The 22,325-nt window shown below is 42.4% G+C and overlaps 1 protein-coding gene across 1 annotated transcript in view; it reads left to right on the top strand.

Annotated features, from left to right (window-relative positions):
• The window catches only part of COL22A1 (collagen type XXII alpha 1 chain), a 221,056-nt gene that overhangs the window by 173,886 nt on the left and 24,845 nt on the right, over positions 1-22,325 (top strand). The window contains exons 36-44 of the mRNA XM_009637043.2: positions 838-891; positions 2,164-2,217; positions 3,165-3,269; positions 3,783-3,827; positions 6,170-6,247; positions 10,666-10,701; positions 12,192-12,245; positions 20,320-20,364; positions 20,812-20,859. Coding sequence (XP_009635338.1) covers positions 838-891; positions 2,164-2,217; positions 3,165-3,269; positions 3,783-3,827; positions 6,170-6,247; positions 10,666-10,701; positions 12,192-12,245; positions 20,320-20,364; positions 20,812-20,859 — 519 coding nt within the window. The remainder of the gene's footprint in view (positions 1-837; positions 892-2,163; positions 2,218-3,164; positions 3,270-3,782; positions 3,828-6,169; positions 6,248-10,665; positions 10,702-12,191; positions 12,246-20,319; positions 20,365-20,811; positions 20,860-22,325) is intronic.

Below are 22,325 nucleotides of genomic sequence, written 5' to 3'. Positions count from 1 at the left end.
ATCCTTCTCCAAGACACTACTGCCCAGACCTTCCAGTAGAAGGGGTTCTCTGTACTCTACTCCAAGTCAGACAGATTATTTCAGTCTGCTGATGCAGATGGTTTTAGATAGCCTGTCTGGTTTAGCCCTAAATGGATTGAATATGGTAATAGAAATCCTTTTCCTTGCAAAGCTGTGATGAGAGGTGAAACCTGGCCAGTGCAGGGTGACAAACAACTACAGAGGTAGCAACTTCAACCTGATATGGTCAGGTATAGAGGAGAAGATGTCTAAATATAGCCTGGTAACCCCAAACATACATCTCTATAGGGACAAAAATCCCCAAATATATGCCCTCTCATGCCCCCACGTATTTTTGGGGACACACATGGGCTTTCCCAAAATAAAAAGCTTTCACTTGCAGACAAAAAAGACCTGCAGTTCAGAGCTATAACACTCTGAATGGTTTGAGCTGTTCATCCTTTTAGAGAGAGAAAGGTAGAATTGTCAACAAAGCGTACTTTATTGACCTAGATTTTTATTTTAATGATAAATCAACATACTTTCCTCTGTTCTTTTGATGTTTCAGGCCCAGACTTTTCTTCCTGTATCTCAGCTAGATTTAGGATTTATTTTGATGGAGGGTAATTTTAAGCTCCCAAAGAGAGTCTTCATCCATTTTGTATTGTTTCATGCTTCTTTACACTACAAAGTGTTTCACACAAATGGTATTTTTTGCTTTCTGCTTGTACAACACCTTGTCTGACAAGAACTCCAATCTCACTTGGAACATCTTGTTCCTGTGGTGGTACACGTTGTGAATTATATACGCATACACATTTCATTTTCTTAAAACAGGGTGTGACTGGACCAGCAGGGCCCCCAGGTCCAAGAGGCTTGCCAGGAAATGTGGTATGTATGCACCAGCATATTTGTTTTCCCATCTGTGCCCTGATTTCTTTATTTAATATATTTGGGTTTCCCTTCCGCAGGGTTTACTATCAGGTTCAAAAGGCTGTGTGTCATTACGCCTTCTTTATGGTTGAATTGAAAGATCTGGAGGCACCTGGGAATGGTGTATATATTAAACTTATTCTTATATTCATTTGTAGCAAGAAGGAGGCATGGAGCTGTTTCATTCCTCACCAAATTGTCAAAAGCAAGTGCCTGGGGTTTCTCTGGGTTTACACTGGAGTAAGTGAAAACCAGCAGTGAGACCCCATGCTATAATGTGTTCAGGCACAGCAGTTTAGCATAGAGGCCTCTTTAAGGCAGAGTTTATTACTAAGGCAATCAAAGAAATCTTAAATTGCCTTTCTAAAATTGTCAAGATACGTTTGATTTAATTGTATTAATGTAGTGATTTCATTTCAAACTGAAAGATGATATAAAAAATGAAGACCTTTTCCAATTTGGTATTCCTTTAAGCAAACTAATATATAGGTAATACCAATATATTACCTATAAAAGCTAATATAGTTGGAAATAACTTTAACTGGTACAAAAAGGAAAATAATTACCACATCCATTCTGTGAGGAGGTCAATTCAATCTTACTGGTGCCAAGACATCATTTCATGTCTTAAAATGGAGTACCACTCCATAATGTTAATTCATGTTTTGGTGAATTAGGAAGTTACAGTATTTAATCTGGAGCTCTAAATCATCTATATTTTGACAAGGAATTCTTCGAGGTCTGCCAAAATGTGAAAAGGATTGAAAACTGAAATAGAGGGTAAAATGAACATAGCTATGTTTTGCAATGCATAGCTTTGAAGAGCAGTAGCCATAAAAATGAATATTGGGAGACTTTTAGCTTCTCTGATACAGAGGTGGTGATTGGCTGTTTGTTGGTAATGGATTGGAAACTGCTGAGGATTTCACAGAATGAAAAAATAGTTATTGGTAGAAAGAGAATGCACAAATCTGGGATTAGCTCAATTTCTGCTTTTACTGTTCAGCTCTTTTTTTATATTGAAAAAAAAAACCCCTCACCTCCTTTAAGCACTTGGTACACAGCTTTTCTGTGGTGTTCTCTGGATTACAGGTTGTCTGCACTGGGAAATGTAGAACTGACACTAATCCTTGAGACAGATTGTACTGAACCCACAGGTCTATCCATTTCTTTAGGATCAAATAATGCCTAAAAAGAAAGTTTTAAGCTTTAAACTTCTTCTCTCTCCAGGGTGTGCCTGGGGACCCTGGACTGCCAGGAAAGGAGGGAGAAAAGGGGGAAAAGGTGAGTTTGTTCTTTCATGGATTTGTTTCTTTTCTTCTTGGGCGTTTTAAGTAACCTGGAACAGAAGCAGTCTGAACTGGGAAATGATTTCATAGGTTTGTGGACGCTTAAGACATGGGCTCATTAGATCACCTTGTCTGACCTCCTCCATTAGACATGTTATAAGGTTTTCACCCTGTTACAGCTTTATAATTTACCTAATAAAATCACTGAGATACAACTGGATACAGTGGAGTCACTGCTACGCATTTATGCAATGATGATCTTCTACTGTCCTCACTGCCTGAGTGGGTATTCGGTGGTTTTGGTACCTCCTGTTCACCACTGCAAATTCAAAGCTGGAAGAAAAACTGACTTTCATGGCTAGGAAGCTGAGATTTCTCCTTTCCTGATAAGCTGTTGTAACTGGACCATTAGTTCAGGTTTCCAGTGCACCCTCGCTTACCTTTTGCCTGCCTTGCCTAACTGTTATGTCCCATCTCATAGCTAGGCAATGAGCTCCCTCAGGTCCGGGGTTTGTAATTTGCTCATGCATTGCACAGTGCTCAGCATGCAGGAGTCCTGATCTTGGTTTGATGCAGTAGGAATGATTAGTCAGAAACATGGGCCCGTGTATGCATTTTTACAGTGTTTAAAAGGGGGGGGAATCCCAGCCCCTTCAGTCAAATAATCTTCCAGATTACTGAGATCTACCTCAGGGTCATGTGTGGACCAAGGGCTCTCTCACATAGCTGGTACACAAAACATTTTGAAGTCTCTTTTTACTTCCCTTAAGGAAAACTACAAATGCTTGAGATTACTGAAGGAAAAGGCTTCCCTATGATACCAAGAGGAATTCAGATGAAAAGGCTAGAAAAAAATGCATATCTTTCAGTTCCAGCAAAAGACCTGAGACAGGAAGGGTCTTTAGTGTGCTGCTAAGAGTTTTGCTGGATTGTCTTCTGCAGGGTGATCCTGGAAAAGAAGGAAAAGTGGGTTTGCCTGGGCCAGCTGGTGAGCCAGGGCCTGCTGGTGAGCCAGGTTTGCCTGGTAAAGGTAAAGATGGAGAACAGGTAAGTACTGCTGGCAAGCTCTGTGCTTGAGTAGTTCAACGTAAGATAGACGGGCATGACTTCTGCAGGAGAACAGTGGATTTTTGGTAGAGTTAGGCTGCATTATCACAAGTGCTCGCAGGCTGTCTGCTGAAGACATGAAAAGCCTGGCTGTGCAAAATGCTGCAGATCACAGTGCTGTATCCAAAAAGACAGAGAGAACTGAAGCTGTATTTCTGAACATTAAACCCCCTTCGGTGTGCCATGGTGGCCATTGAAAATGGAGACCTCCACAAGGAGTAACCTTGCGACCAGCACAAAAACGCTTAGCTTGATGGAATTTCTCTAAAAGTATTTAATTCCAGTCAAATTAGCAGATTATTTAATCTTTTTACATGTTATCAGTAAAACATTGCCAGGACACTGTGAGGCAAGGAGGCTAGTGGGGATGCTTGCTGCCTTGACTATCTCAAAGTCCAGGCTCCTGTTTGGCTGCATGGTGACTGTTTTCTGCTTTTGGCTCTGTCGCTTTAGGGGCAAAGAGGCCCACCAGGCTTGCCAGGACCCTTTGGACATAAGGTGAGAATGGGCTTTGTTGTTCATTGTGCACTACCTCTCTCCACTGCTGGAAGTGGAGAAAAAGTTATGGTGAAAACTTGTTCTGTTTTTCACTGGCATATAAAGTTTTTGAAACCTTCACTCAAAAATAGACTTCTAGCCTTTTAGGAGTTTCTTTTGTTATTTCAATATATCTGTAGATGTAAATATTAAGACACAAATTAGCTGTGCTAATGTGTTCCATGTATAAAATTTCTTCCAGCATTATGTGAATTCAACACGGATGAAGGACTAAATGTTGCACGCTTTTTCAGGGAAACTGTGACTGGGGGCCTTTAATCCATGCAGCAAAGAGACCTTTCATAGCTAAAGGATGACCTGCTCCTGAGACCCCCTGTCAGCCCCTCAAAGAGCACTTCTCCATAGCCCTCATTTCCTTCACGTCTCTCATAGAGGATGTGAATTATTTTCCATTGGGACCAAATAGTCCTGATTTGCCCTCCTATATTGTAGTTAAGGCAAAGAGTAGCTAGTTGATTAAGTTAATGACACTAATTTCAGCTGAAAATAGTGTTTATTCCCTTATAAGTACACAACAAATAGAGAAAGGGATGAAATAGCAAAAATCTTTGCTTCTGGGAGCATCTGGATTGTGCTTGAATCTTCAATCAGATATGTCAGAAATTCTCCTCTTTGGAATGATCCCGTCCTGATCTGGATTGGAAGAAGAATAGGATGTTGAAACAGATTCTGTGCATGACAAAAGTAGGAATATAGCAGTATGAGACTTGATCCATCTAGGTCCCGTATTTCTGAAATAAGCAAACTGCTATGAAATGTTTTCTTTCCCTTTTGCTGCATTTTGTGTAAGTGTGTTGTAGTCTGCTGTGTACATCTTTGACAGTTCAGAACACACACACCATAACAGAATGAGAATTAATACAAAAGTCAGAAAAAAACCCCACCAAAAGAGATCTCATGAAGTATTCTATTCAATATCAACACAAGATGGTAAGAATCTTAATTGTGCATGGGAAATACTGTTGAACTTTTTGTACTGAAATTATGTTATTGAATAAAATAACAGATAAGGGATCCGCTGGAGTATTTGAACTAATCAGCATACATTTTCCCTCACTGTCCTTGCAATATTTTTTCTTTCTAATAAAAGAAGAAACAAATAGAGGGGAAAAAATTAGGAGATATTGCAGACTGAATTTTGGGTGGGCAGAATCCATGGGTGACATTTTTTCTATCATGCTTCTGCATAGCTGTAAATAGGGCAATAACAAATAACATAAATAAGGTTCATTGTTCTAAGTCTACTGCCAGTGTGAGATCAAATCACACAACTGCAATGCAATCCATAAAAATCTTACTTGATTTCTCCCTATAACAAGAAAGCTGATGTTAAATTTAAGCACTGCAGCTGAATTCTTTCTTAACCCTCTGTCTACAATGCCCATTGCCAAGTATTCGTCCAAACATTGCCAAGTAGTCGTCCATGCTCTGCAGGTTTTATTATTCAAAATCCTGTTTTCTGGAAGGGAAGTCTCTCCTTTTGTAGTGTGGTCCTCTAGAGAGTCATGGAACTGCTGAATTTTTTTTTACCAAAATTATTCATACTCTTCTGTGAGTAGGCCTATGTTGGTAAAGGAAAGGAGAATATTAAGATGTAAGCAAACGTCCCTAATTCTGTCTTCCCCAGATAAATAATTTGTATTTAGCAATGTTTGCAAATTAGACATCCACCACAGAAACACAGAGAAAGAAGAGCGTATTATGGTGCTTAGTGTTTCCCTGAGCCGAGGAGAGTGCCTAATCACAGAATCACAGAATGGCAAGGGTTGGAAGGGACCTCAGGAGATCATCCGGTCAAACCCCCCTGCTAAAGCAGGCTCACCCAGAGCAGGTTGCACAGGACATCATCCAGGCAGGCTTTGAATATCTCCAGAGAAGGAGACTCCACAACCCCCCTGGGCAGCCTGTTTCAGGGCTCTGTCACCCTGCAATTTCCCTGCAGGCAATTGCAAATGCTGGAAATTGATTGCTGTGCACTAAAATAAATTAAAATAATTTCAGAGGCTGTGTTCCTGCTCAGTTATGTGATGTGACACACACTGATGTCGTGTGAGTGCTCACAGGGGTGGGCTGAGGCTCGTGGGAAGGACGGGGGCAGTTTTCTTGGTATGATGTGGCAGTAACTGTGCCATATCCCCATGCTGCCACAACCTGATACTGTTCCTCCATGGGCAGGATCAGGTCAGGATGCATCAGTGTTACATCATGTTGTAAAACCTGATTGCATTTCAGCACATTTTCTCAACAGTGCACTAAACCTTTAACTTCTTCCTTTTTTTCAGGGTGAGAGGGGAGCTCCTGGCCTCCCTGGACAGCCAGGAGACAGAGGCGTGCCAGGAATTGGTCTGGCCGGACCCCCTGTAAGTAGCAGATGTTGCTGCAATCTACGACAAGGTGAAAACTTATGCATCGCTGTTCAGGGAATGGGTTCCCTGGACTCAGCTGTGCTCAACCTGTGGGACATTTTACCCTCTAAACACACAAACTACAAACTAGTCCAGAGGCTGCCATTCGTGGCTCAGATGTCTACATGCCTGCTGTGAGGGCTCTTGATACACTCAGTTTTAGTCAAAAGAGAAAGGCAGAGAAGTGCTTTAGGAGCAATTGATACCACTGGCTGTTACTCCTGACTTCTCTGCACCTTCTTGACACATTGGCTGTGGAAGTGAGTTGAGATCTGTACTGAGCCAGCAGGTCTGGTCTACCGGACAGCCATAACCTTGCTCTCACCCTATTAGAAGGGATGAGTGTGACACACATGCCCACCTCAGTGACATAGTCAGCATTCTGATAGGGAAATACTAAATTGGATTGCTTAAACCGATGCATTCCAAGAGACCGATCGTCCCCATGATCTCCCACAAATATTTAGCTGGACCTCATCCAGCTCTGCCCTCACCTCCTGCTTATCAGTAGGCCACAAGATGTATCTGGGAGTCTGCTCTGGAGAGTTTGGAGTTTCATATTGCTGGGGTTTGATCATTCCAGTACTCATCGTGTACAACTCCTCTTGAGATGAGGGAGATTTGGGAGTACTGTAGCCCTCCTCAGAGTCCTCCAGATATGCACTCAATTTGCAAGTGAAATATGTTTCGGAGGAAGCAAACTTTATTCCTAGCTGTAATTGTTAGAGGACATCTGAGACCTTGCATTCTTTTGCAACCCCTTGTACATGCCATGATACTGTATCAGTCGCAGTCAGTGTTTTCATGCTCTGGTTATTATTATCAGTTTCCCAATTAGTACAGGAAATTACCTTGAAATGATAAGTCATATTGCTGTGTAATTCTGGTTGACAAATCTAGCTTTCTGAGGTGTATCTCCATTTATTATTTCCTTTTACCATGCTGAATACTATATAAAGTAAAGCAGACTGGGTCAGACATGTTTCACACTGTGACCACGTCAGGGCCTTCATGGCCCTCACAGGGTTACTGATGACTGAAGATTTTCTGGGTGTTATTTGTTATGATTTATCTAAGGAACAGTGATCTTCTTGCATTTTGAAATGTTCAGTCATTGATATTAAAGTTAAAATGAAATTAGCAAATTAATTTCTGGCTTGTTTGAAAGTCACTGGGCTATGGCTAGTTTTTAATTACTGTTTTTTAGATTCAGTACAGGGATAGGTGGATTCACTTCTGCATCCTGATGTAAACCAGATTATTCTTCACTGGGGCTTTAGCATCCACACATCTATGAACACAAATGACTAAGAGCTTGACTGCAAATGTAGACATCACTTGTCTCACACCAAAAGATTACTTTTTTCTGTGTCATCATTGTTTGACCACTGTCGGGATGAGTAGCCACCTACACACCCCACTATTCCTGATTGGTTTGGTTTTATCTATTTAATCTTCTTCACTAAATACTCTTTTTTTTTTAACAACTATTATGATGATTTTCTCCACTGTAGACTCATCATAACCTCAGCCCCAGTTCAAAGACTCTGGAATTTGAAAAACACTGTAAAACCTTGAATCCATTAGGCTTTCACAAAGACTGAGTCCCACAGAAAAAAGTAGAATAAAGTCAGTGGAGCTGCTTCAGTGCATATTACACACTGAATTAAAGGTGTCAGCCTATACCCTGTTTAGCGATGTGACAAAATTTTATGTATAATACTTTCAGCCTCAGAGCTGGGAGCCAGCAACTCTTTTTAATTGGAGTCCTCACCCTGTTCCCTCCTGTGCCCTTAGCCTCTCTCGGGCTTTGCTCTCTGTGTAAAAGATATATATGGAAAAGGATTTTTTTACTTTGCCTGCTAAAGTGTTGAGTTACTATTTACCTGACACTGAGCCATAAACTGAGTATTAGCAGAGTGTGTTCTTCCCAACTGAACCATAAGCAGAAGAGGGGACTGCTTGGAGAAATGGGGTGGATTCACAGGTTTATGCTGAAGTTGCCTAATGGACACGTATGCTACCTAAGTAGAAGGGTTTTGGTCTTGCTCTGCTTTGCCCTGTTCATATTACTATGGGTTCAGAGTTACATATTTAGTCTTTGCTTGAGCAGAGCATGAAGGCGTCTTGCATGAAGGACTGTGCAAGGATTAGTGAATTAATGTGCCTGAAATAGAAACCAAAGGGAAAGGAGTCACAGTGTGAGCCAATTTATTTGAACACAGCCCCAGAGATGCAAGGTCAAGCTTTGTTTTGGATGTGTTTGGAATGCCAGATTGACTCATCCATGCAGCTTATGGGTACTGCATCACTTCTGTGGTATCCCTATAGAACTGGATACCTTCTAGTGGATCGCTCTACTCAGCTGCACCTTTTTAAGTTGCATCCCCAAATGAATAGCATATGCAAGCCCACTGGACTCCCTGTTTTGTCCTCATTTAAAGAGCACACAGGTCCCGTGGGATGCTTTTCCTTGCGTTAAAGGTAGCTGAATACAGTGGTCTTCAGGACCCGGGGGCATTGTCCTGTCCCAGCCAACAGATGCAAGGGTGCTGTGGTTCTGTATCCCCAGGTCCAGCCAGTAGTGAGGATGAGCACATATTACCAATAGGCATATGCATATACAATGCACACACATCCACAGACACGCATGTGGCCACGCAGACCAATGCAGAGAAAAATATCAACACTCACATGAACTTAAACAACATTTTCAGAAACATGAGCAAGAATTTCTCGATCCCGCTCCTCCTCTCTGGATAATGAGGTTTGAAGGACACTGTTGTAATACATAAAGGAAATGGGGATCTTTCCAGCAGCTGCTCTTGGACACCTACTCTGCCCTGTACCCAGGCATCTGCACCCTGGTTTCCTCCAGTTGCTGGCACCTAGACTTCTCCTCCTCACCAGTTTATCTGGCTTGAAGCTCACTAAGATTCAACCACACAAGCTCAGATTCATGAGTTCACCCACGCTGGAGTGTTACAAGTAGGATTTAATGACAATATAGTAAGTGGGGTTACATCAGGCTGGCAGTCAGTCACCAGTGGGGTTGCCCAGGGCTCAATTTTAGGGCCAGTGTTCTTTAATTTTTTTATAAATGATCTGGATGCAGGAATTGGACTTACATTAAGTAAGTTTGATGATTATATTAAACTAGGAGGAGCTCTGGACTCCCTCGAGGGTAGAGAGGCCTTACAGAGAGATCTGGAGAGACTAGAGAGCTGTGAAGCCACCAACTATATGAAATTTAACAAAAGCAAGTGCAGGATTCTCCACCTGGAATGGGGTAATCCTGGTTATATGTACAAATTGGGGGACAGTAGGCTGGAGAGCAGCCCCACGGAAAGAGATCTGGGTGTTTGGGTTGATGGCAAGTTGAATATGAGTCAACAGTGTGACCTGGCAGCCAAAAGTGCCAACTGTGTCCCGGGGTGCATCAAGCACAACATAGGTAGGTGGTTGAGGGAGGTGATAAGTCCACTCCACACTTCACTGGTGTGGCCCCATCTTGAGTACTGTGTGCAGTTTTGGGTGCCTTAATATGAGAAGGTCATCAAACTGTTAGAGGGTGTCTAGAGGAGGGCAATGAAGATGGTGAAAGGCCTTGAGGGCAAGACTTAGGAGGAGCAGCTGAGGTGACTTGGCTTGTTCAGCTTGGAGAAGAGAAGGCTGAGGGGTGACCTCATCGCAGTCTACACCTTCCTCAAGGGGAGCAGTGGAGGGGGAGGTGCTGATCTCCTCTCTTTGGTGACCAGTGACAGGACACAAGGAAATGGGATGAAGCTGTGTTAGGGGAAGTTTAGATTGGACATTAGGAAAAGGTTCTTCACTGAGAGGGTGGTTGGCCACTGAACAGCTCCTGAGGGAAGTGGTCATGGCACCAAGCCTGTCAGAGTTCAAGGAGTGTCTGGGAAATGCTCTTAGTCATATAGTTTAGTTTTAGGTAGTCCTGCAAAGAGCAGCAAGTTGGTATTGATTATCCTTATGGTTCCCTTCCAACTTGAGATATTCTATGATTCTATGACTGTGGTGATGAATTGCAGGGCTCAGTCAGATGAGCATCATGTTAGCATACAGCTGATCCCTCCAGTCCCTTTTTCTATCTTTTTTCCCTCACACTTTTTCCTCCATGATCTACCTCAGTTTCTTCCATACTCTGCCTTTGATCCTTCCCCTAAACATCCTGCTGTGAGTATTGCACAGTCCAACAATATTTGGGTGAGCAGTCTGTCATACTTGCTCCTTTTCCTCTCCCTTCCTTCTCCAGTTTTTGTTATCTTGGTGCTTTGGGACCCACCCTGATCAGGCTGATCAGCCAAGGGGGATGTAAATTTTAAGTGTTTTGACTGCTGTGTCTTTTTTGTTTGCAGGGCCCTGTGGGACCCCCAGGAGACAAAGGGTCATTGGTACAGTATGTCTTTCTAACTACACCCAGATTTTATGGGGAAGGGACAACCACATTAATTGTGTTTCTACCAGTGATTTCATGAAGGCATGTTTAATTAGTTTCTTTTTGCCCAAGGATGATAGGGTCACAGGGTGGCTGACCCTCCAAAGGGTTCTTCTCTTGTGCATTAAGAGCTACTTGTTTGCTGTATTGAATTGTGAGAAAGAGTTGATCCAGGCTCTTGGCATGGTGACAACTTTTCTTTACCTGTCAATAGTCCTACAAAAGAAAGAATGAGTCACTTGTTTAACCCTTCATTCAAAAAAATTATTTCAAGGCATGTAATTCAAGGCACACTGCTATGCCTTATAGCCAAGGACTCAAAGGTTTAAAATAAACTACTTTTAAGCATTTTTCTTATTTCATTCTTACAGAAAACCCTGTATTTCAGTATTCACCAAACATTAGTTCCTCAACATGCAGTTTTACAAGGATGCAATCCATTGGTGTGAAACTGTGGTGGCTTGACCTTGGCTGGATGCCAGGTGCCACCAAGCTGCTCTATCGCTCCCCTTTTCAGCAGGTCAGGCTGGGAGACAATGAGATGGGGAAAAAAAAAAACCAAAACACAAATTTGTGGGTCAAGATAAAGGCAGTTTAACAAAGAAAAAACAAAAGGAAAAACAAGATTTTATTCTGTACTTCCCATTAGCAGGCGATGTCCAGCTACTTCCCAAGAAGTAGGGCTTCAGTATACATAGTTGTTCCTCCGGAAGACAAAATGTCATAAAAGATGAATGTCCCCCCACCTCTTCCTTTTCCCTTAGTTTTTATATCTTAGCTGACATCATACGGTATGGAATATCCCTTTGATTGATTTGGGTCAGGTGTCTCAGCTACATCCCCTCCCAAGATCTTGTCCCCTTCCCGCCCACTGGTGGGGGGAAAATATTGGAGGCACAGCCTTGATGCTGTTTGAGCACTGCTCAGCAGTGGCCAAAACATTAGTGTGTTATCAACCCCTTTCTACATACCAATAGAAAGCACAGCACTGTGCAGCTTGACCCAATACAGAAACAAATAACTGTGTACCATGGTATCTGTATACACTGGCATGGATTTCCAGTACGACAGCCAGTTCTAGCCAGTGTACCAGCTTGGCACTGAGGAGCTGGACCTTCTTTTCTCCTCTACAGTCCTGTGCTCAGCCATATTTTCTCCCTGTTCATAAACTTCCCTCCTATAAATAGTCATTATTACTTTTCCAGTTAAGGTATATGAGGCTTGGCTTGAGTGATGCACGCAAAGCCCCTTGAGGCATAGAAATGACTGATACTGTGATAGTGCAATGTGGGGTTTAATTTTTTTTCTTAAACTCTCTCATAGTTGTTTAACTGCTAGTTAATTTTTCCCCAGTAATTACTGGGTTGATAACTTCTTCTCTTCAGCTAAAAAGCACCTCATAAGTATGGTTCACATTACTGAGTTTGTCTGTTCTCTCCCTACCAGGGTCCCCGTGGTGTACCTGGTATCCCTGGACCACAGGGGCCTCCTGGCCAGGATGTAAGTAAAATAAAAGTGTAAGTAAATGCTCAAGAAATTTGCCAATGAACCTAATTTCCCTAAAAATTGTGCTCACACTCAGCCACAGTATCACTAGGATTGTCCAAGCGAGATCATTCACAGAAGTGGAGCTGTTACGACTTAGGATGTCGGGGGTGAAACAGTTAGGCTAAGGAGGGTTGTCTCAAGGAAAGCGGTGGACTTTACCACTGAACCATTTTAAAATTACACTGGAGAAGGGACTTGACACCATACACTGGGGAACGAACCCACACTGGAAAAAGATGATTGTTAAGCCATCTAAGAAGTTCTTAGAAGCCACGGAGATAAGTAACCTGTAATATTTCTGTGAAAACAGGGCCACAGCTGTTAAAAAGGTCTTTGTGAGTTCATTTTGCTGCTGCTACTGTGCATGAGAGATGACATTTTAACCTCTTGGTGCGTTGTCCTCACTCCTGCCATCTCAGTGGGTGAGTCATGGAGCTGAGGGATAGAGAGAAATGTGGCAGACTCCCAGCTGGGAAGCTGACCCCTCTCGCTGCCTGGCTTTGTCTCAGTGTTGAATCAGAAAGAGGAGCAGGTTTTTTTCTCTGCTGGCCAGCCAGCTCTGTGATGTGGAAACCAGTCCTGGAGGAAAACCAGCAAGGAGGCTGTGAAGATTTTGAAAGGCTTGATCTTTGGATTTGTGCCTGTTGAAGGAACACTGTGGGGAGGGGGTGGTGGCCTTCTGTAACTCTCCTTCTCAGCACTGCTTTATGATGTTGTCATGTCCGAATTGGGTACCAGTTTTCACAAAGTCCATGGCAAGCTATTTTCAACCCAAGTGCAGCTTTATTGATGTAAATCAGCTGGCCTAAAGGGTGTACTTTCCTATGGGATGGATATCTTTTCCTCCTGCAGTGTTTGGAGAAGAAGATCTAGTTTTCTTCCCACCTACTTTGTCACAAGAGAAATGATTATGGCGAGGGTATTCCTCCACAGCCCATGATAGTAGAAATGGTCCTTTGCCTCCTGTGTCCCTGTGTCCCTGAGCAGCCACAGATTCAGGATTGATTGTGTCCTGCTGACTGCCCCTAGAGTGTCCCTGAGCAGCCACAGATTCAGGATTGATTTCCCCTAGGTCTCCTCACCTTGTCTCAGATGTTTGAGATTTTTAATCAAGTGGTTTTAAGCAGGAGATACAATAGATGGGTTCATTACAACCGTATTGTGTGAGGAGTGTGCCTGAGACAGCTTCTCTGAGTTTCTTTCTGGCTTTACTCAGATTGGCATTGACTGGTCAGCTCTTGGAGAGGCAGTACAACAGTCTTTTTACATCTTTGCTTTTCCCCACAGAAAATCATCCAAACAGAACCTTTCCATATGGTACTTACAAAACACATGCTCTATTACACTAACTATTTTAATTGCACTCAATACGTCTTTTAGGAGCTCTCTGTATTTGGGTTGATCACCTGTTAAGCAATTCTACCCATGTTTCAGGAATTGTACATGGTGCGTTCCGACATTTCTTGGGATGCAGCAGGGATACCTATCATGTATTTGCAGTTTCTTGATCTCCATTTTCATTTATGACTTGTACAAAGGATTTTTTGTTCTGCTTTTGCACTCCTGTATGTCAATGTAGTGTTCCAGCATTCTTTGAAGCGTGCCCATTTTTGTACTGTGTTGTGTTTAAACAGTATGTCACCAGTTAGGAAAGCTCCGATTTGAATTGCTAATATGAATCTGCCATGCAACTCCCAAGCCATTCAGTGGCAATAGCCTTAATGACTTGCCTCAATGTCTTGGTTTTTTGCTGTGGCCTTTGCAAATGTATTCAGTGTTTTGTTTTTTTTTTCCTGAGACTGAATAATTCTTTTAAATCACATTTACATACATTAGGTTATTCTCTGCATTATTTTTTCCAGTTGCAGACTCATTTACTGCTCTTGGAAATATCTGCTATAGGTTGTTGTACTCCCTGATGCTGCAAACCAGATTTACAGTTGTATCTGGGGAGGTGGAAGGGTCAATACTTCTTTTGCAATAGCTTTGGCCAGAATTATCTCCCATAGGTGAATAAATTGCTTTTTTTACATGACTACATTCTAGATTCTTTCTAGTGCCCTAAAAGCATGTGCCGTATTTTTTACAATAGCACTGCTCAAGGTCACCTTTTGAAACATCTTTTGGCAACTCAATCAAATGTCAAGAGTTCTCAAGACACTGTCTTGTTTTGTTAAAACTTAGATTTTGAAAATCCTTGTCTAGGTTTACAGTATAATTGTGCTGATTTGGGTCTGTTCTGTTCCTCTTAGCAAAAGGCTTGGTGTTTACTTGTCCTCTGGAGTTCACTCTGTGCATAAATCCCTACAGATTCTCTTCTTCTGGGACAAAGCTGGAACATATCGTCTTGTCCCATATAGATTTTTTTCTTGTCTTTAAATTTTCTTTTTATTTCTGATTAACTAAAGATCCAATTCTTAAAGCCTGAAAAATGTTTTCTCTGGGCTTTTTTGTGGTCTTTGTTTTTCCCCATAGTAGGACTAATTTGTTCTATAACAGGACTACTACCTATTGTGCCTACTTTCATGCCCTCAATTACTTCACATATTACTTGCACTTGCTTTTGGAAGGAAAAAAAAAAGCCAAATCACATTTTAAGCTGGCAGTATTCCTGTACTGAGTATTAAAACAGCATAGCCTTAAGTACTTCCTTTCAGAGAAATTGGCCAACCTCATATTCTGAGAGTTAGAAAAAATATTTCTACATGTTAAGCGATGTTATGTGCACGGCTGCCTCCTCCAGCTGCTCCAGACGAGGTCCCTCCTGCCTGGCCCCTGGTGCCCAGGAGGCAGGGTCTCTGCCCAGGTAGAGGGATGCTGCTGCTGCTTTCCCGTTTGCAGGTTCAACCAGTAATGAAGCTGTGCATGAATCCCAGAGATACAGACGTGGACATTCAGACACAGAGGCCACAGAAAAGGTGCTGCCTTCAACAGCACCTACATACAGGACTCACATACCGCATAAGCAGAGCCAGCCAAGTCCCCTCCCTCTCTTCAGCTGGCAGAGACAGAAGGTCACTAGTGGTGGCACAGAACACACCACTCTTTAGGTTCACAAGCACACACACCATATTTGCAGATCCTTCAAGTATTGGCACAGCCCCTCTGTTCTGGCACTTCTGCCCAGATCCTAGACCCCCTTATCTGTCCCTTGGGTCCCCTCCTTGCCTGTTGGTCCAGCCTGATGCTCTCTGCAAACATGCAACATTCATACACTTGTCCCTTGTGCACTCCACACTCGTTGTTCCTCATGGGCTACCAGCAGAGAGCCCCTGCCCACCTGATACCCCAGCCTGGACCCAAGTCCCCCTACTTGCCAGCTGGTCCAGCTTGAAGTTTTCTGATGAATGCACACCTCGCTACACACACACACACCAGGACTGGGGCAGATACAGATACTAACCCCATCCCAGCTGTCACCAGGCACATGGGCTGTGACCTGTGGTCCCACACCAGCCACAGGCATGGAGCCCCTCATTTACTTTGCTCATGTTGGTCCCCCCAGTAGGTGGTTTTGGGAACACAAACCATTCCCACCCCAGTGGCTGGAGGTTGAAGACCCCTGAACTCACTCCAATAGCTGACAACAGAGTCTGGGGGAGCCTACACCCCCCGGTCTGACTTCAGGAGCTGGCAGCACCAGTTTTCCCTCACACGCACATACGGGTCTCACCACTAGCTGGCACTTAGTCCTTGCAGCACACATACACACTATGTGGAGACATAGTTAGGAACAGGTTTAATAAGAAGATACAAGATGATAGGACAAACCATGGTGATGAGTTGCAGGGCTCAGCCAGACAAGTGCACTGACCAGCCCCATTTTATGCATGACCAGCCCCTTTTATACCCTTTTATGTCTAGCCCCCTGTTTCTTCCTGCCTGCGCCGACTTCCCCTGCATGTCCCCTCATGCATCTCCACAGCTCTATCAGTTCCTGCACCCCTCCTCGTTCAGGGTCTCCCTGGTTAACAGTCTTACTGCTTGCAAAGTCCAGGTTGGTCTTCCTGGAAGCACAGCCTGTGGTTTCTTGATAGCCCATCAGTTAGTGTGAGTGGCAAGGTTTGTTTCTTGTTAATCTGTGTCTTGGTATATTTTGTTTCCGATTTCCTCCTTTTTCCTTAGTTTCCAGATTGACAAGGTCCTGGATCAGGTAACCTTGTTGGAATAAACCTCACACTCCCACGTGCCTTCATCAATTAGCGTGACGCTCCAGGTTTAGTTCCCATCACTGCCTCCCTTATTTGTCAGTCAGGTTTGTGTCTGTGTATGTTATTTATGGCTTCCTCCTTATTTTCCCTTGTTGCATTGAAAAAAGCACTTGACCAGGTACCCCTAAAGGAGCAGACAACCTCTGGCCAAATACCCTTACACTACACATTTTTTGGGAAGCATCCACTCTCCTCTGTCTGTCTGCTGGGGGTTAGAATGTTTCTGCTCAAAATACCTACTTAGTTCCCTTAGATTAGAAAACAATCTGAATGAGACATTCTCTTGTCCTACTATTAGCAGGGAGGGCACCCATTTAATAGGCTCTTTCTGTATTTTGATTATGGTAATTTTTAATTAACATAAACATTGAATTAATCACTTTTTAATTATGTTAATTATTTATGGTAACTAAGTTCCAGTATTACCGGGAAGTTAATCTTCCCCTGCATTTATTTTCATAATTACAAAAACTTTGTGGATGCATACATTACTGCCATCGGATCTGAAAAGCAGTTTTCTTTTCCAGGGTTGATTTTCCCCTACAGTTAGAAAGAGAGTTCCAAAGAGCCTTTGTGTTTGTTTTAGCATTCATACACCCCAAACCAGAGTACACTTATTGAACCTCCTATTGGCTTTTTATTCCTGGGACTTATATCCTATTTCAGCAATTGCATTTCAACTTTAATTTTGCCTTGTAATAGAACTACTCCACCATACGCCTGTGCGACTGGTTTCCTTATAAGCTTCCTTTATTTTCACGTACATCACTTCCTTGAACATCATTTTTCAGTCTGTCATCTGCACAGCTTCCACCAGTTCCCAGTTAGATATCATTCCTGTCTGTCAGATTTTGCAGACTGATAGAGTACTCTGGATCCTGTGCATCATACCTCTCATTGCTGACATCTTTTTCCTGCATGCCCCCACACTGCATTAGCAGTGTTTCTTTTCAGTGCTGTGCAGTTCTTGGGGCAGATGCTTTTAAGTTTTTTTCTTTTTTTTTTATTTCATGGCTTTCTTTTTTCCAGTTTCCTCCCCTGTTAGTCAGCTTGTCAGATGCAGTTATACCCTCTGTGCCTTCCTTCTAGCATTTTCATTCTGTTCTGAGCAGTGCTCGCAGCTTGGCCCTTGTTGTCAGCCTTTTCTAACTCCAGGCCTCTATAGTGCAGCAATCTTTCCTCTGCTTTGGACTCTGCTTCCAGTTGCCTGTTCTTTGATAATGCAACATGCTGAAGTGCCATCATCCTACATCTGGTTTGGTCATTTCAGCTCAGACAAGCATTCTTGAAAGGACACTCTCTTTTTGCAGTCTTGTACCTTTCAACTGAGTTTTGCTGGGGATGCAGTGGTTTTCAGATTTGTCAGCTATGGCACATAGCTTAATTTCTTATCCTGCCTTATTTGCACCCTGTTAAAGACATCACCAGCTCCACATCATGCAGCATTCAAGAAAATAGGTCTACCCCTTTTTGTCTCAAGGCAATCTGATACCATGTGGATATCACAGCCATGCTTAAATCTTTCCCTGGATTTCAGTTTTAGTTACCCCCTTCTTGTGTGTCTTTTCTCATAACTAAGAAGTGTTTTCCTATATTCTTCTTTAAGTAAATCTTCTTTAAATGCTCAAATTCCACTGCTAGTACCATGCCATATTTCAGATCCCTAAGCAAAAGGCTGTCAGCAAGCCCTATGATAGAAATGGTTTCTTTATAGCTACATTAATAGTCAGCATGAAAGACATTTCTGAATTGTCTTTTCTGTGTTGCTTTCTGATCCAGGATGGTTCTCATGGCTCAAGTCTTTGCTTTGCATCGCACTCCTTAAAGTAAGTGCCGTGTGAGTCTTCCTGAACAAAGTAGGTCTGGGAGTATAAAACCTGTGTAATCGCTATTTAGGCAACCCTCTTCCCACTTGCAGAAGTGGTTGAGAACCACAGTGAAGAGGATGCCAAAAGCATGACTTGACAATTAGCATCTGTGAAAGAGATGGGACTTTGGAAATGTCCCACAATCTTCTACATTCACATTGCTGCTCTGTGGAACAAGAAAGACTATAAATGCTTATAAGGTTTCCTTACATTTACTCAGTTCCCCAGAAGGACATTTGTAGGGAATTATGAGCAAAAAATCTCCTTCACACCATATCTTCTCTTCATTCTCACCTGCAGAAGCTTTAGTTCCTTGGGAAACAAGCTTTCATCCATGGACTTCAGTACTACTTCAGTTCCACCTTAGCTCCGCTTCAATCTATGTTTAATATTCATCTCTTAGAAAGTCAGGGTAACTGAAGAGTTGTTGTTCACCCAGAAGTGTTTAATGTGGACATAGAAAAAGAACAATCAATATATTTTTGCATTTTCTCTCTCCTCTGGCAAGAGGTACGGGATTTAAGTTATAAGTGAGGTACAAGGATGAAATTTGAGTTTGCTATGTAGCTATAATTATAGCATAGCAGGGTATCACGATTTTGCCTGTGTCCACACACAGTGCACTTGAGTTATTAATCCCCTGGTAGCCAAGTAACTCCCCATCTGCATAAATAATATAATGAACTGACTGGAGATAATGGACCAACCTGAGACAAGGTGATTGGCAGAATGCCTGGTTCCCTTCCTGGCAAAGCATTTGACCAATTTGTAGAGGAGGTTTTCAGGTGGAAATTTTGGGTAGTCTCAGAGAGTCCCCTACGTAGCCCCTGCTGAGCCTAGGCCAATTGAAAGCCATTACTTGTATCTTCAGTGCGTTCGTTAACATCTTGGGTGGGGAATCTGGCACCATCCCGGAGACCTCTCCAGGTGGGTCCTGCTGCAGAAACAACAAATTTGAACACAGATAAGATGCTTTAAAATCATAAGTAGAAACTGTTCTTGCAGATGAAAAAATGATCAAATATGGACAGCCTTTGGTATGTGGTTAAGATAGAAGGTATTTTGTATGTTCTTTATGTTCTTTAAGGTACTCAATATGGATAGAACATGCATGACTCAGGATGATGGGCCAGCTGGAGACGGGAATTTAGCAGAAAATTGTTTGGGAAAATCTCACCCAGTCCACCTTAAAACACCACTGCAAGGATCCTTGCAATGCAGATTTCTGTCACCATCTGGGCAGTGACCTACTGTCCTGTTAAAAATAATCAGTTTCCCATGTGAGCATTACTTTATGCAAAGATTAAAAAATAATATTTTCGTTTGTTTTGTTTCTTGGTTTTTGGTTTTTTGGCCTTTTTTTTTAACAAATTAATGACTTGCTAATGACAGGCAAGAGATGCCCATGGGGGAGGGCAGGATGGCTTTTCCAAACCATGACTTTCTGCACCATAAATTCTAAGGATGCTGGTCATTTCTATGCCTTCATCTCATGAAAACTGGTACCAATACACCTCCAGAAACAAACAAACAAAAGGGCTCATTGCTATTTCAGGTGCAAGAGACCTGTTTGCAAGGACCGTGGAAAGCAAGGTCTTGATTTTGCATGTTAGAGGTGTCTTCAGGGATTTAAAGCTTCTTCCTTCACACTATTGCAGTTCAGAGTGTTTCCTGTGACCAGAAGACAAGCTAAAGCGATTTCAGTTTTTGTGTGACTCAAATGAATTTAACAAGGTCACATAGTAGATAAGTGAGATTTGGGAGAGGTTCAGAGGACACTGAAGTTGCAGATATTTAAAGTTTACTGTTTGTCACATGCAAGGAGCAGTGGTGCTCAGTGGCAGAAATTAAAATGCATGCTAGTCCAGAGCAGTCAGCAGAGTGTGGGAGCAACTGGGAGGTTATTGTATGATAATTTCACAATTTCTTCTTTCTCTTTATCTGCAGGGTCTACCTGGAAATCCAGGGGAAAGAGGACCTCCTGGAAAACCGGTATGTAACTTCACTTCTACATTACATGTCCTTTTTAACTCAGTTTCCACCTGTACACCTCACTTCAGAAGTACAGTTCGGTGCATTTCCACTGCTGCTCTTCCCAGCAGAGCAACTGGGAAAACACTAAGAACCATTAAGGGGTTATGATTAAAAAATCTGTCATGGCTTTGGAACAGTATGAAAATAACTGGATATCCTGCATGTAAATAAAAGCTCAAATTTTAAAGGCACTTTCTTAGCACCACTGTGCAGTCCCTCAGCAAGAGCTCATCTCAGGTGTGATGAAGTGCATTGAGAATGTAGAGCAAGGACTACGTGTTTAGCCTAGTGAGTTCTAGGCAGGGTAAGGGAAACCAATGAGACTCCATAAGCACGTTCGGGAAAATTCCTTATACCTTGATGCCTTTTAAAATTGCCTGAGATAATGAATTTCTCATTCCACAGGGTTCCTCACCCCTGCTCTCTCCAGAGGACATAAATCTCTTGGTAAAGGTAATCAGCCTTTGATGATGGCGGGAGTTTAACTGTATGTTTGATCCAGAGCTGACTAACATGCTGTGATGGGAAAGTGTCTGAGCTACAAATGCAAAAGGTGCCTTTAAACACTCTGTCAAAGCTTGAAACTTTCAGGTCTCCTGCTTGCACTGGTATTGGGACACTAGACCACATGCTAGAGATCAAAATCAAATGCCTTTTGACCGCCCCCAGCAGTGAAATGACCTACAAAGATCTTTATAACATGGTGTGTGTTACAAAAGCTCTGAGACTTTTTCATCTCTTTCTGAGGCATGCATTCCCAAGGAGAAATAAACAATACAATCAAGTTGTATTACCTACACTGGAAAATGGAAACCATTTTAATAAAATGTCTGATTTTTCACTTATACCTTCAACAGTGACTGGAGTAGTTTTGAACCGTGGGTGCAAAGTCATTTTGCGTAGTGCACCTAAAATAATGCAGGTGATTAACCCCAGATGCACCCATGCTTCAGAAGTGATGATCTGTCTGTCTGCTTTTACTCTCCACGTAGACAGTTGTCTGGGAAATAAGTCAGTATTTGATAGGTGTTGACTGCAAAATCTTTACAGATTTACATGGGCTGAGTTGGGAGATTTTTAAGCGGTCTTGGGACATGTCAAGAAATCCTTTCTTATTGATTAAAATAAACTAAAGAATTACCTTTTTTTACCAACCCCATTAACAAAAGGAACCTTTAAGATTGCTACTGTGAAATGCCTTCATTGAAGAGCTGTCTTTCTTATGGAGTCAAGTATTTTTCTGGAGATTTCACTAGTACATTATTGTTTGGGATTTCTGATCAGGACAATAGCAAGACACTGATTTTTGGGTACAGGGTGTCATTTTGATGTTCCTTTGTTTTCTTACTTTGGTTATGTTATGGTTAAACACATGCATATGCCTTGCATATTCTTTCTGCTCGGTATTTTTTCACTCCACACTTGGTACAGATCCATATAAAGCAGCACCTTAAAATCCCAGATGAAGTTAGGGCTCTATTGTTCTGGGCATTTCTCAAGCACTTACATTGTAAGTAGACAAATATTCATGTAGGGACTGAGACTTAGAAAGACAGTTTACCCCACAATTTTGCAATGGGTCATTGACAGAGTTGGGTGTTGGAGCAAGGTCTCCTAGCTCTCAGCCTGATGATCTGTCTGTTGTGCTACACTGCCTCTTACAGGCAGGATTCAGTCCCCTTTTGCTGAAGGGAGTCTGCATTTGAAATGGAAGTGTCATACCCATGGTATTTCCTTTCCGAGAGTAGTAGAAATGTAAATACTACTGAGATGATGCTTCAGAGAGTTTTGAAAGGAGGGAGGTTGTAATTCTCTGTGACAAAATTTGGCCAGGATACTATGACATTCACTTGGTCTTCATGAACTTCATCAGATGAGTTCTCCTTGGCCATGCTAGCTGCTGAATACAGTTTCCCTTT

The sequence above is a fragment of the Egretta garzetta genome, unplaced genomic scaffold (genome assembly GCF_000687185.1).
Source record: "Egretta garzetta isolate BGI_Z169 unplaced genomic scaffold, ASM68718v1 scaffold74, whole genome shotgun sequence".
Lineage (NCBI taxonomy): Eukaryota > Metazoa > Chordata > Aves > Pelecaniformes > Ardeidae > Egretta > Egretta garzetta.
The sequence above is the reverse complement of the archived record's forward strand: the minus strand, read 5'-3'. Positions and strand labels throughout refer to the sequence as shown.